The sequence below is a fragment of the Balaenoptera ricei genome, chromosome 3 (genome assembly GCF_028023285.1).
Source record: "Balaenoptera ricei isolate mBalRic1 chromosome 3, mBalRic1.hap2, whole genome shotgun sequence".
NCBI classification, from domain to species: domain Eukaryota; kingdom Metazoa; phylum Chordata; class Mammalia; order Artiodactyla; family Balaenopteridae; genus Balaenoptera; species Balaenoptera ricei.
The window spans coordinates 73,173,308-73,187,628 of NC_082641.1; the positions used below are offsets into that span (position 1 = coordinate 73,173,308).

The window sequence follows — 14,321 nt, forward strand, 5'->3', positions numbered from 1 at the left end:
TATTTATTTTAGAATGTGTAGTGTGAAGTTACTGAAGTTACTGACTCTCAGTATTTTCTTACTATCATAGTATCAGATAATAGTGCTTTTTAAATGTCTTCATAAGTGAATATTTTTGAGCTCTAGAGTCTAGTCTTCCTCCTGTATAAAATTCGTGGATGGATCTCACCTTGCGTAAATTTAAAAGTGTATTAAATATATACTAGCAATGTGATATAGGTATTTAACATGTAGAAATTACATGCTTTTTCTGCTTTCTGCAACTGTTTGTTTCTTTTAGAGCCACCTCTGTAGACACTGAAGAAGCCAACAGGACTGTATATTTAAATGTGTCACGTACTAATGGCATTGATTTAGCTGTGAGTGTGGAGTGGGAGACAGTTTCTGAAACAGCCTTTGGCATGAGTACGTTTAGTTTCTTATAAAAACAAAATTCTATAACCAAGAAAGATTGCATGTATAAGATTTACATTTTCCCCCATGAATTGTATCTTACAGATCTGTTGAAAATGGAGAACAGATATCTAATTCTTTTACTGCATTCACAGATATTTATTGAGTGCCTATCCTGTGACAGGCATGGTACTGAACTCATGGAACTTAGAATTTAAGGGGAGACAGAAATAAATAAGTAAAAATCAATGTGTAGTTTGAACTATAATAAATGTTTTAAAGGTGAAGTTCTAAATGTTGTGAGAACATAAGGGAATGCTTCCGAGGGGAATCAGTGTTTGAACTAAGACTTAATGTTGAGTAGGGATTATGCAAAGACTTGAGTTGGAGGAACATAGAAGAGAAAGCGGGAAGCTATCAAGGCAGAAGTCTAGAGCGTATAAGTGAAGAACTGAAGAGTGGGCACTGGGTTTAGAAATAAGGGGGAGTGCTGAGTTTGGAGAGCTAGATAAGACTAGATCATTCAAGAACCTGAAGAATATATCACATACATTAGTCTTTATCTTAGGGTTATGGAAAGTCTCTGAGTGGTCTAGGCATGAGGGAGGGTTCCCATGTATAGATGTGGGGTGGTCTGATCACATTTGCACTTTGAAGGTATCATTCTTGGTGCCAGGTAAAGAATGGATTGGCACAGGAGAAATTAGAGGATGAAGGGAGACAAACAAAAGGGCAACAGTTGATGGTAGCTTGGACTGGGTGATGGACTAGATGTGAAGAAGGTACCTGAGATGACTCTTAACGTTTCTAGTTTGTGCAGTTGGATGGAGATTCAGGCCGTTCAGTAAGAAGGAGAGTGCCTAATGAAAACAAGGTGTTACTTTGGTGAGGGGAGTAAAATATTTGAATTTGAGTTAACTTTTTAGAAGACATTTCTCTAGACTCAAAAGAAGATCTCTGCTGGAGAGAGAAATTTGGGGACCTTTAGCATGCATATTGTTTTTAAAGTCATGGAAGTTGAGGTAAAAACCTGGAAAGCAAGGATGAAGATAGAGAAGGGAAGAGGACTCAGACAGACTGAGTCAAATTGAATGACGAGGGAGAGGAGAAGGGGACTTCAGAGACCTGGTGAGAAAGCCAGCGGAATGCAGGATTGCAGGCAGCAGTGAAAGAACATTTTAAAAAGAAAGGAGTGGTAAATCGTGTCAATTGCTGGTGAGAAGTCCAGTAAGATGAGAACTGAAAAAATACACATTGTCATTAGCAATATAGAAGACATAAAATCACAAGAGCTATTTGTATAGAGGGACGTGGACTGAATAACATTTTGAATGGAAGTGAGAGAATGCAGGCCTCAAATATGTACAACTAGTTCAAGAAGTTTGGCTGAGAAGGGTAGGATCTAGTAAGAGTAGTGATGGGGTGTAGGAGTCAGGGTTTTTGTTTATTTGTTTAGTTTGAAGAGACTAAGCATGTGTAAATGCTGATGGAAAAGGCCTGGTAAGTAGAGAAGGACTGAATATTTAGAAGAGAAGGGATAATTAATAGTGGGACAGTGGCCTGGAAGCCAGGAAGAGATGGGATCCAAAAAAGAAAGATTATGGTTTCTAATTCAGAGTTATCTCATTATAGTTTGGGCTCTGCATGTGTTTTGTGGAAGTGCTTGTGGGAATATGTGTTGGAGGTTCTTAAATGTTAGCAGGCATTGTTTATTCTTCATTCACCATCTTCCGGAATTACGGTAGGGGAGGATTTGACCATGTGGTCGACTTCAGTGCAAAACATTCAGACTCTTAATGCAAAAGCTGTAGTGTGCCTTTAAAAGGTGGCAAAGCAGGAATCTAAAATATTGGATTTCTAGGAAAGGATATCACCAATGGATAGTACATAAAAGGCACTGACATTATGACTTCATCAACTGGTAATCTAAAAATGATCAATAATTTACAAGGAGCCTAGGTTTCAACTTTGACATTTGTTCTTGGTGCATCATGTTCACACCATTAACTAAAGTTTAAAAAGAACTAACTTTCTATGGGAAACTGTCATGATAATAGAACACACAAGGTGTTTTAAAGGTATTTTTCATTAGGCAGGAATTTTTTGTTTCTGTCTTTGTTTAATTGTAGCACAGAATTTTAGGACATGTACCTGTTATAGCAGGCTGATAAAACTTGATAGCTACTTGTAGTAGGTGAATCTGCTTTGACATTCTTAAAATATACAGCATGTAAAGTTAGAAATCATTGGATGGGGATAGTTTCAAATTAATAGTGTAAGTTTTAAAAACCTATCATTTAGCATGTTTCCATAAAAGGTGTTTATTATTTCTAAATTTCTCTGTTATATTTTCATCATCTTTATGAAAGCTGATAAAAATCATACTGAACATATTTCCTTTTAAAGTATAAATTCAGTATTTATTTATAAATATAACCTGGAAAAGTCTTTGTGGTTTTAGAGCACAGTATTAACAATTTTTCTTGTCTTTGGGTGTTGATATTTTTAGTTACTATCTATTTTGAAGTTCTCTAGTTTGTCTCTTCTCTCTCTTTCTCATACACATGCACTTACCATGGAAGCATTTTCACTTCTAGTAACAAACTCACTAGTTTCACTATTTAAACAATAAACAGAATAGATAAAGTTTGGAGAGGATTTTACACAAGCAAATCACGATTTATGTTTTTCAGGGGGAATGGATGTTAAGTTTTCTATATTTCAAAGTTTTTTGGATGCATCGGCTTCTGGCTGGTGTTTCTTTACTTTGGAAGATTCAGTATATGGTATAATGTTAAGAAAATTGTCTTCTACTGTTTACCGATGGCAAGGGATTTTTGTTCCACTTGAGGTAAACATCACTTATTTTATGGTACACAAACTATAATGTACATATAGATTTTGGATGCCCCGTGAATTACTGTTATTCCTTGTTTCCTAGGATTTACATATAGAAAATCCTAAAACTTGTGAGGCCTTTAATATGGGTCTTTCCCCCTACTTTGTGATTACTCATGAAGAAAGAAATGAAGAAAAACCTTCTGTTAACAGTGTGTATACATTCACATCTGGATTCAAATTATTCCTGGTAAAAAAACACTTAACTTTTTTTTATAGATTGCTTTATTTAAAAGAAAAATCAGATTCGTGAGATTGAGCTAAATAGAAGATAGTGTATGTTCTATGTTAATGTGATAAGGGGTTTTTGGCAAATTGATACACATTTTAGCAAGGTGTCTTGATCCAGGGATATTTTGGTCTTTCTTGAAATGACATCTGGATATGCATACCTAGGGATCAGAATGATTTTTCAAGTTTTGAACTTCAAATATTTACTCAGACTATTACTGTAATTCAGAGCTTTTCTTAGTTAAATTTTCGTTTAAATTTTTATTCTCACTGTTCTGTCTTCCTTGCAGGTACAAACAATCACTATTTCAGAAAGTTCTCAAGTAAGATATTTTACTTCAGACAGTCAAGATTATGTAATTGTTGCAAGTCAAAGTGATGATTCTGAATTAACTCAGGTGTGATTCTTTTAAAATGAATTTTTTTAATAGCATAATTGAAACACATCAAAGATGTAGTCTGTAGGTTTAGTATAAAAGAAAACCATAATTTGATTATGGTAAAGTAGTAGAAAGAATATAGATATTGATTAGTCATAGTTAATTTTTAAATGATAGAGTTTTGAATATTATATTGTCTTCAAGAACCAGAGCAAGTGTAATAATAAGCATGAACATTTAATTAGAATTTAATTGCATTGGAAAACATGGAGAAAAATCACACAACTGGATAGATGGTATCACTAAAAATTCATGATTAACATTGCCAGATGGACACACAATGTTACTCCAGAAATCCCATATTTCTCTAGTAAACTATATCACAGTGTCTTAATAATATTTATTTGATAATTTTCGTCACTCCTGAGATTCCCATACCTGCTTCTCATCTCTTCACTTTCAGCTCATGACTTTGTTGAAATGAAAGCTACCAGAAAGGAGATTACTCATCTTCCCAACGCCAAATTCAGAAACTGTCTTGTAAACCAGTCTTATTCCTGCCTCCTGTTACAATGGCAGAAGTGTTTCTTCTATAAAAGACAGGCGCCTCACATAGGCTCCCCTCTTGCCTTCATAAGGGTCAGTTATTCCTTCTAGTGCCAGCGTAACTGGCATCTCTCTCTCTCTGTAGGATTATTACAGTCAGCATAAATGCAGGATTTCCAAGCTTAATAAGTGATTTCTCTTCTGATCTTATCCCCCTGTACTTCCTGCTTCATTTCTTTTCTCCGCTCTCTATTGATACCTTGAAAGAATTATCTACTTGCTTTGCAAACTTCTTCATGGTCACCAGTGACACCTGGGTTGCAAATACAGTGGGTGTTTTTTTCTGTCATTATTTTGCATTGCTTCCCATCTGCACTTGACCGTCGCCTTATCCTCAAATTTAAACCATCTCTTATCTTGATTTTTGAACTACCACACAGATTTTCATTCTGTCTTTCTGTGTCTCCTTCTCAGTCTCCAATGCCACTTCCTTCTCCCTTTTCTGAACTTAGATATCTTGAAGTTTTTCAGGTTCAGTTTTGGTTCACATTTCTTTTTTCTTTCTCTTCACTCACTCTGAGTACTTTTTATCAATCCTATGGCTTTAAATATCAACTATAGGCTGTCTTCCAAATTTATCAGTAGCCTTTCCTGTGTATTCTAGATTTCGTGTCTAACTGCCTGTTGGCGTGTACACCTAAATATATTCTAGGTATCTAAGATTTAACATATCTTGAACTAAACTGTAGATTTTCTCTATGAAACTTGTTTCAAGTGTTTGCTTTCATCTCGGGAAATAGTAACCTCATAAATGCAGTTGCTCAAGATAGAGTGCTGGGCTATATCTTTTTTTAAAAATATTTATTTATTTATTTTTTGCTGCGTTGGGTCTTTGTTGCTGCGCGCAGGCTTTCTCTAGTTGAGGTGAGCCGGGGCTACCCTTCGTTGCGGTGCATGGGCTTCTCATTGCAGTGGCTTCTCTTGTCGTGGAGCACGGGCTATGGGCGTGCAGGCTTCAGTAGTTACAGCTCACGCGCTCAGTAGCTGTGGCTTGCAGGCTCTAGAACGCAGGCTTAGTAGTTGCGGCTACTAAGCATGGGCTTAGTCGCTCCGCGGCATGTGGGATCTTCCCGGACTAGGGATCGAACCCGTGTCCCCGGTATTGGCAGGAGGATTCTTAACCCCTGTGCCACCAGGGAAGTCCATATCTTTCTTGATTTCTGCTGATTATTCATTCCCATCTAATTTATTATTAAGTGTTTTTGATTATATCTCCTGATACTATTTTGAGTACAGATGTTTCTTTCCATCTCTGCTGCTTCTTCCCTAATCCAGGTCCCCATCACTTCTCACCGTGCTAGTAGAATAGCCTCCTAGCTGGTCTCCAAACTTCTCTGATCTCCTCAGATCCATGTTTCAAGTAGCTGGAGTAGTCTTTTAAAAATATTAATTCATGTTGCTCCTCATTTTAAAATTATTCAATGATTTCCAATTATGTTTGGAATAACTTCTAAGTTATTTAATATGGACTGTAAATAGGATAACCATATGGTCTTATTTGCCCAGCTCAGTGCTGGGTTGTGCCTATTGTCCTACAATGATTAAGATTGTCTCTTTCACTCTCTAAAGCATCCCTGTGTTAAATTATATGGGCACCTTAACAAAAGGTACCTCGTGATCGTACCTCTCCAGTATTATCTTCATTCCCCCAGTGCTGTCAACTGCATTCCAGCTGCACCAGTCTTCATTCAGGTTATGGCAAACTTTTTCTGCCTTAGAAACTTTGTCATGTCATTCTTTCTAATTTTATTTCCTAGGACATTCATAATTCTCTATCATACCTTCCTAATTGTTATGTTGAGTACTTGTCTCAGGTTAGTAGTCATACATTTATTTAATGATTGATGTATTTATTGTTTGCCTTTCCCTAGTAGTTAATAAGATCCATAAAGGAAGAAGTGATTCTGTCCATAACTTCTTGCATAATGCTTGGCTTATATAAGATTCCCAGTTTTTACTGAATAAATATAATTCTTTGTGAAATTGACCAGATGGCATAAGAAATCAGGTAGATTCAGGGTTTTCTTTCAGTTTAAAATACATGAACACTCACCTGAAACCTTGTATGCAGTGCCACCTTCAGGACTAAAAAGTTTAGGTGTTTTTCTTTATATTCTATTGCTTGAGCAGTGGGTAATGATAATACAGCATTAGAAAGTTTCTTATCTCGCTCTGAATTTTTCATATTTAAATAAATTTTCTCCTATTTTTGGCTTCCCCTTCTCTTGCTGTCACCCACCCCTGCCCAGATGTATATTTGAAATTGATTTATTTTCAGATAACTTCTCTTTCATTCTGTGTGTGTGTACTCAGGCACACACACATACACACACAGATAAAAAGAGGGAGAGAGCAATGAGAGAGGATCAGTTTTGATATTTTCTCATTTATGAAAGTATCTTCCTAACTAAATTAAGGGGTCTAGGAGAGTAAACATGTGATATTGGCTAAACTCTCACAAGTGCTGAATTGCTAGTCATGAGTGTTTTGTACTTGAACATTCCCTGCAGGTCTTCAGATGGAACGGAGGAAGCTTTGTGTCGCATCAGACACTCCCTGTCCGAGGTGTGCTGAGCATGGCCTCATTCACCAGAGGAGGTGCTATGTTCTTAGCCATTTCCCAGGCTAATGCCAGGTCAAACTCCCTTTTACTCAGGTGGTCTGGAAATGAGTTTATTAACTTTCAAGAAGTTCCCATCAGTGGAACAACACAAGTTGAAGCCTTGACTTCAGGCGATGATATTTACTTAATTTTTGCCAAAACTGTCTTTCCAGGTAAGACGATTTAGTGTTTGCAATGCATACATAGTTGTTATCGAAATTATCTTCCATTCATTTTATGTTCATATGAAAATGCTCTTGTAATAATTTTTTAGCTAATCCATAGTATGTTTCTTTAGCTAATCCATAGTATGTTTCTTACTTTTTTAGCTAATCCGTAGTATGTTTCTTGATGTTTCATAGTATGTTCATATGAAAATGCTCTTGTAATAATTTTTTAGCTAATCCATAGTATGTTTCTTTAGCTAATCCATAGTATGTTTCTTAATTTTTTAGCTAATCCGTAGTATGTTTCTTGATGTTTCATAGTATGTTCATATGAAAATGCTCTTGTAATAATTTTTTAGCTAATCCATAGTATGTTTCTTTAGCTAATCCATAGTATGTTTCTTACTTTTTTAGCTAATCCGTAGTATGTTTCTTGATGTTTCATAGTATGTTCATATGAAAATGCTCTTGTAATAATTTTTTAGCTAATCCATAGTATGTTTCTTTAGCTAATCCATAGTATGTTTCTTACTTTTTTAGCTAATCCGTAGTATGTTTCTTGATGTTTCATAGTATGTTCATATGAAAATGCTCTTGTAATAATTTTTTAGCTAATCCATAGTATGTTTCTTGTTTTAGCTAATCCATAGTATGTTTCATAGTGTTGATTGTCAGCTAACAAATGGATTTTGGGAAAAAAGAAAAACATTTTAAGTGTTATGTCCATAACCTTTGGGTGTTCTAAACCACTATTTTAAAGATATTAAAATAAAATTGGGGATGGGTGGGTAAAGTAGAAAGAATTATGAAGATTTTACACCCGAGGTACAAACAGGTAACTTTGTATGTGGCTGTACTTGGGACGCCATGCGTAATCTGCAGTGGTAATAAATAGTGCCAAGCAACTTTCGATAAGACCATTTAAAAATGTTCTCTGAATCCAAATATGCTTTTTTCTGCTCAGTAGGACTTTCATAGGTAAAATTTCAACATTCCTGAAAAATAAAACATTTGTTACTATTCTTTTTTTTGATACCAGATCATGATTAATGGCTAAAGCATGTATCAATATATACTTCATGTGGTAAATGCAAGAAGACTTTTAAAGTGTTCCCTACTAAATTGTATTTTTGTTTAATTGAATGAATTCTGAGACATGTCCTAAATTTGTTTCTTTAATTAAGTTTAATATTTTTATTATAGTTTTATTGTGTAATTTTGTCATTTTTTTTCTGTCACTTGTGCCTTCAGATTTGCTTTTTATTCTGTTATTGTAGGAGATCAGAACTCAATTGAAATTTTCATCTGGGAGGGAGGACAGTCTTCTTTCAGATATTTTCAATCCCTGGATTTTGCTACTGTTAACAAGATCCACTCCTTCACACCAGCCTCAGGAATAGGTAAGGGCATTTTTAAAAAAATTTTTATTTATTTATTTTTGGCTGTGTTGGGTCTTCATTGCTGTGCACAGGCTTTCTCTAGTTGCGGCGAGCGGGGGCTACTCTTCGTTGCGGTGCGCGGGCTTCTCATTGCGGTGGCTTCTCTTGTTGTGGAGCATGGGCTCTACGCGTGAAGGCTTCAGCAGTTGTGGCACGTGGGCTCAGTGGGCGCACGGGCTTAGTTGCTCCACAGCATGTGGGATCTTCCCGGACCAGGGCTCGAACCCGTGTTCCCTGCATTGGCAGGCGGATTCTTAACCACTGCGCCACCAGAGAAGCCCCCATACGTTTTAATTTTAAAAACAAAAACTTTTGTGAGAAGGGTTTTCATTACTTTTTTGTTTTTGCAGATCTCTTTAATGTCTGGTTTAATAGTTAGATTCTCATGTTTGCATCTGTAATTCAGCCTTTTTCAATAATATCAGTCATCTGGCCTCTGGAAGATCCCAGTGTGCACTCATGAAAGAATGAGAGTGAAGTAGACAAACAGCATCTTAGTATTATTAGGGAAATAGTTTTGACCTCACAGAACTTCTTGGAGGGTCTCAAGGACTCTTAAGGGTCCTTGGACTCACTCTGAGCATTACTGAGGTAGAGAAATCCTTGAAGGCATTTCAAAGGCAGGTGACGATCCAAGGCGTGTTTTTCAACTCCACCTAGCTTCAGTGTGTAGAACATGCTGGGTGCAGTTTGCAGCTGTCCGGGCAAGAGTAATGGAGAAGGTTTTGTGGGTCGTTAGAGGTGAGGGACTGAAATCAGGAGGACGTTAGTAAGAGGACATGTTGATGCATGGGGGTGGTTCAATTCACAAAAGTTAAAAATCTACAGAGGAAATGCTGTTGAGAAGAGTGGAGGATTTCACACAAATACAGGAATCTATTCTTGGGTTTTTCTCTTAGGTGCCGCACTGCTGCTTTCTCTATCAGGTGTTATAAACTTTAGGCACTGTCACCTTCAGTCACCTCAACTGCTGACCAGGACTCAGAGGTTATTTACCTCATTTTTCATAGTAGATTGTTTACCTCATTGTACTTTGCTTCCATGTGTCCTACTCCCCCCTCCTCAGCCCTGCGTCCTCCCAGATGTCCATGCCACGTGCTCCCCTCGCTCTGGACTCTTACATCAGTTTCCAGCCTCCCCCCCAGGTTGACTCTGCTGACAGTCCTGTGTCTGTCTCTGCTCTGCTCATCCTCTTCTTAAATAACTTCCCTTTACATTGTCAGCCTCTGACAGGCCATATAAATCTGTGATGTTATCCTGTGATTTCCAACTGTGTGACTTTCTTATCATTCACTCAACAATTGATTTACTGAATAAATTATGTATCCTTCATCCTGTATGTGTTTAGTTTTTGTTTACTTGTCCTTTAATTTTGTGCCTTTATCATTTTTGCTTTCCTTATACCTCAAGTTTTCTAGTGGACTATCTACATCTACTTGAGTCACTTATTATGATTCAAAATAGTTGCTTCATGAATGTTTTTAAGGGTGAAGAGTGCTGCCTGAATGGGCCATTAATTGAAGTTATAGAATTCTCTTTAAAGGCTTAAAAAAATAGAATAGGCACTCTTTCTAAAAGAATTTGTGAAAAATTCTGCCAAGGGCTTGTTCTCTTTATTTCTTTTGTTTCTGTGACTTGAGGATGTAGAAGTATGAAAAGATTATAGGTAATTATTTAGAATGGCTTATTATAGATCCCCTGAAAGCTGAAATTATGCATTAAATAATATTCAAGGACTTTCTTATTTTGAGTGTGTCAAATATTTTATTAAATGTATTAGATTGGAGACATGACTGTGAGGATTACATATTTATTCTGGTTAATGGCTTGACAGAGGTTATTGGGTAGTGACTGAATTCTTTAAATGGCAGAGGAAGAATGAATATGACAGAGACTGCAAAGACATATAAACGTAGCCTCCCCTTCTCCCTTTTCTCCTTCATTATTTAATAGATATTTCTTAGTGCCAGTTATGTGCCCAGCACAGTGGTAGACCCCAAGGAGACAAGGGTAAGCAAAATCAGGTATAGTCCTTGCCCTGAAGAAGTTTAACATCTAATAGAGGAGAAGGCCATTATATATAATCACACAAGTAAGTTTTTAGGTACAAACAGATAACTGCTATGAAAGAATAAAGTACTTGCATAACACAAAATGGAGAGGAGATGAATGACCTGGTCTAAGGGATGCCCAGAAAGCTTTCTTAAGGAAGAAACATTTAATTGTGAACTATAGGATGAATAAGAGTTAATGAGGCAAAGATTTGAGCATGAGGCAGCCTCTAGGCAAACGGAGCAGCAGGGGTAAAGAGGTCAGCGTGTGGCAAAGGACCAGGAGGAGGCCAGTGTGGCAGTGAGGGGAGAGTGGTCCAGGGTATAACTGAAGATGTAATCAGATAGGCCAGATAGGGACTTAAAGGGCTATTGTCTTTATCCTGTAGGTATTAGGGTGCCTTTTATGAGAACATAATGAGGAGATGAAAAAGAGAAGCGTTCAGAGAGAGAAAGAGAGAGGGAGACAGACACAGAGACAGATATTGTGTGTGTGTGTGTGTGTGTGTGTGTTTTAAAAATGGAATGTTGACTACCAATGGGAGAAAAGCTTAGAGGCTGGTAAGAGAATATGTCTGTAGACAAGCTGGAGGCTCTTATCACAGTTCAGACTGAAGATCTTGAATGCTGGAGCTTGGAAAGTGGTAGGTGATACAGGTGCAAAATCAGAGAAGTAGATTAATTCAGAAGCTGTCTCTCAAGTAAAATCCTGGGAGTTGATGATAGATTCCATATGGGAGTAGGTAAGAGAGTGAATATCAAGGATGAGCCCTAATTTCTGCAACTAATGGATGAGAGGTAGTCCCTTAACTATTATGGTGATCCCTGGGAGGAAACCAGGCTTTTGGGGGCAGAGATAATGAGTTTTGTTGGGATAATTTGAAATGCCTTTGAGTCTTGATATTTAGATACCAATAAGTGTTACTGGTTGGAGCTTAGAAGAGAAACCTAGACCGCAGCTACAGATTTTATACGTACAGAGGGTCATTTTACTACAGACAGGGGTGAAATTGTCTAGAAAGAGACTGTGTAGTATGTATGAGAGAAGGGGGCCTTGAACCAAGTTTTGCTGAATTCCACTTTTTAAAGAGAATATATGACAAAGGAGTCAGGAAAGATGGAAATCTGTAGCTAACATATGCTGAATGTTTATTATGTCCAAGGTCCTATTCTAGTCCTTTACTTTATCTCCTTTAATCCTCAAAGCTCTGTACGTTGCTGGAAAAATTCACCCCTCCCTCCCTAGTCCCTGAGCACTCTTAAGTTTCATCAAAACGATTACCTTTGGAAATCATGGTCTTTGGAGATTATTTGTATTAATTCATCACTCTCTTCATCCCTGTTTAATCATCCTAAGAAGACCAGGCCCCCTGGGGATAAAGAGACGCTCTTCCCCATGTGGTCTATGCATGCTCTAGACCATATGAGCCCTAATTTCCAGACCAGATGCTCAATTCACACCTCCCCCAACTCCCCTTCCATAGTGCCCTGTGTATTGTATCTCGAACGTTTGTCAGAATCTTCCCTTCATCTCAGTGCTCTGGAACTCAGCACTCTCCTGAGGACACTGCCTCTCATGCAGCCCTCTCTGGCTGCTCTGTCTCTTACTGGTTCCTCTTTATATTCCCAGATCTCTAAATGTTAGGAATGCTCACTCTTGCATTTAGTCATGGAACTTTTCTTTGTCTACACTTACTTTTTAAATAATCTTATTCAGTTTCCTTCCTTTGGGATATTTTTTCTTTTTTTTTTTTTTAATAGTTTGCTGTATGGAAGAGAATTCTGTAATCAGTACTAGTTAAAAATCCTGTTCCCCAGAGTAGATAGAGATTTAGGGAGTATTTTTTCCCCCCTTATAAATTCTCTGTCTAATATTATCTTGAACAAATATGAATGTCTGTTTTCTGAGAAAGTACTCTCTGCACACATATATGTAGATTTGAGTCCCTACATGTCCTGCTCTGAATGTCTGATGATCTATTTGCTGCCTTGTCATTCTAATCAGATTGCGAGGAATTGAATAGGGTATATCTCCAAGGGTTAAGATAAATAATCAGTGATGTTCAGGACACTTTAGTTTATGATTTTGGTTGGACTATAGAATCACTTAAACTTGAGACATGTGATTCATCTGAGGGGTTTGCTCTTTACTGAATGTATATAACTATAAAACTTCATGAAAAATGTTTGGTCAGTTTTAAAATGCAAGTTTATTAATAACAATCTTCTTTGATCTTTATTATATAATATTTACTAAACTGAAATAGTACTTAAATTAATTACCATAAATAAACATTATCAATAGTTTTTGATATTTAAGAGTAAGGATATGGGATTTTCCATTTCAACCTATTGGCTAAAATTTTAGAAGAGACTCATGGTTTCTGGTTCTACATGTTATTTTAATGCCCAGTAAAACTTATTTGATATCTTCAGATTCCAGTGTGTTTTTCCAAGTACTGGAATTTGTACGTTTCTCCATGATTTCCTACTTTTCTTCCCAGTTTTAAGTCTGAAGATTGCTTAATGGTATACACAGAGTAGTAAGCCCCCTTCCCCTCCTAATTTCTGCAGATATAAATATATACCATTGCTTTGAACTATTAAGAGTATGCTTTCCTACTAACATTTCAGAAAGCATTGGCAGAATATACTCTAAGATCATAAATTTGTTAATATCCTTTGGACACCTTTAAGAATTTATCAGGTGGAAATAAATAAAATGATGAATGCTGTCTCTAATTAATATTCACAAGTTAAATAGAATACAAAAATAAACATCCAATGTAGGGGAATAACTAAATATATTTTAAAGATCAACTCTGTAGATTAGTATCTGTATATTAAAATTATAAATCTGAATGCTATATAGCAAAATATAAAGCTATATATATATATAATGTATACTATAAATATAACATTAAGCTTTTTTTGTTTTGTTTTGTTTTTTTTTTTATGTTTTTTTAAACATCTTTATTGGAGTATAATTGCTTTACAATGGTGTGTTAGTTTCTGCTTTATAACAAAGTGAGTCAGTTATACATATACTTATGTTCCCATATCTCTTCCCTCTTGCATCTCCCTCCCTCCCACCCTCCCTATCCCACCCCTCTAGGTGGTCACAAAGCACCGAGCTGATCTCCCTGTGCTATGCGGTTGCTTCCCACTAGCTAGCTATTTTACATTTGGTAGTGTATATATGTCTATGCCACTCTCTCGCATTAAGCTTTTTAATTAAGATTTTTTGTATTTAGACTGTGTCGATTATGAATTCATATGAATGGTGACTGGAAAGGAAAATATAAAAATGAAACATTTAGTGGTGGGATTATGAGTCTTTTTCACTTTAAAAATATCCTACCGGGCTTCCCTGGTGGCGCAGTGGTTGAGAATCTGCCTGCCAATGCAGGGGACACGGGTTCGAGCCCTGGTCTGGGAAGATCCCACATGCCGCGGAGCAGCTAGGCCCGTGAGCCACAACCACTGAGCCTGCGCATCTGGAGCCTGTGCTCCGCAACAAGAGAGGCCACCACAGTGAGAGGCCCACGCACCGC

At 36.9% G+C, this 14,321-nt stretch overlaps 1 protein-coding gene across 1 annotated transcript in view; it reads left to right on the forward strand.

The window, feature by feature from the left end:
* The window catches only part of ADGRV1 (adhesion G protein-coupled receptor V1), a 531,821-nt gene that overhangs the window by 117,737 nt on the left and 399,763 nt on the right, over window positions 1–14,321 (forward strand). Inside the window, exons 45-50 of the mRNA XM_059919079.1 lie at window positions 281–405; window positions 3,087–3,244; window positions 3,335–3,481; window positions 3,813–3,920; window positions 7,019–7,283; window positions 8,555–8,677. Coding sequence (XP_059775062.1) covers window positions 281–405; window positions 3,087–3,244; window positions 3,335–3,481; window positions 3,813–3,920; window positions 7,019–7,283; window positions 8,555–8,677 — 926 coding nt within the window. The remainder of the gene's footprint in view (window positions 1–280; window positions 406–3,086; window positions 3,245–3,334; window positions 3,482–3,812; window positions 3,921–7,018; window positions 7,284–8,554; window positions 8,678–14,321) is intronic.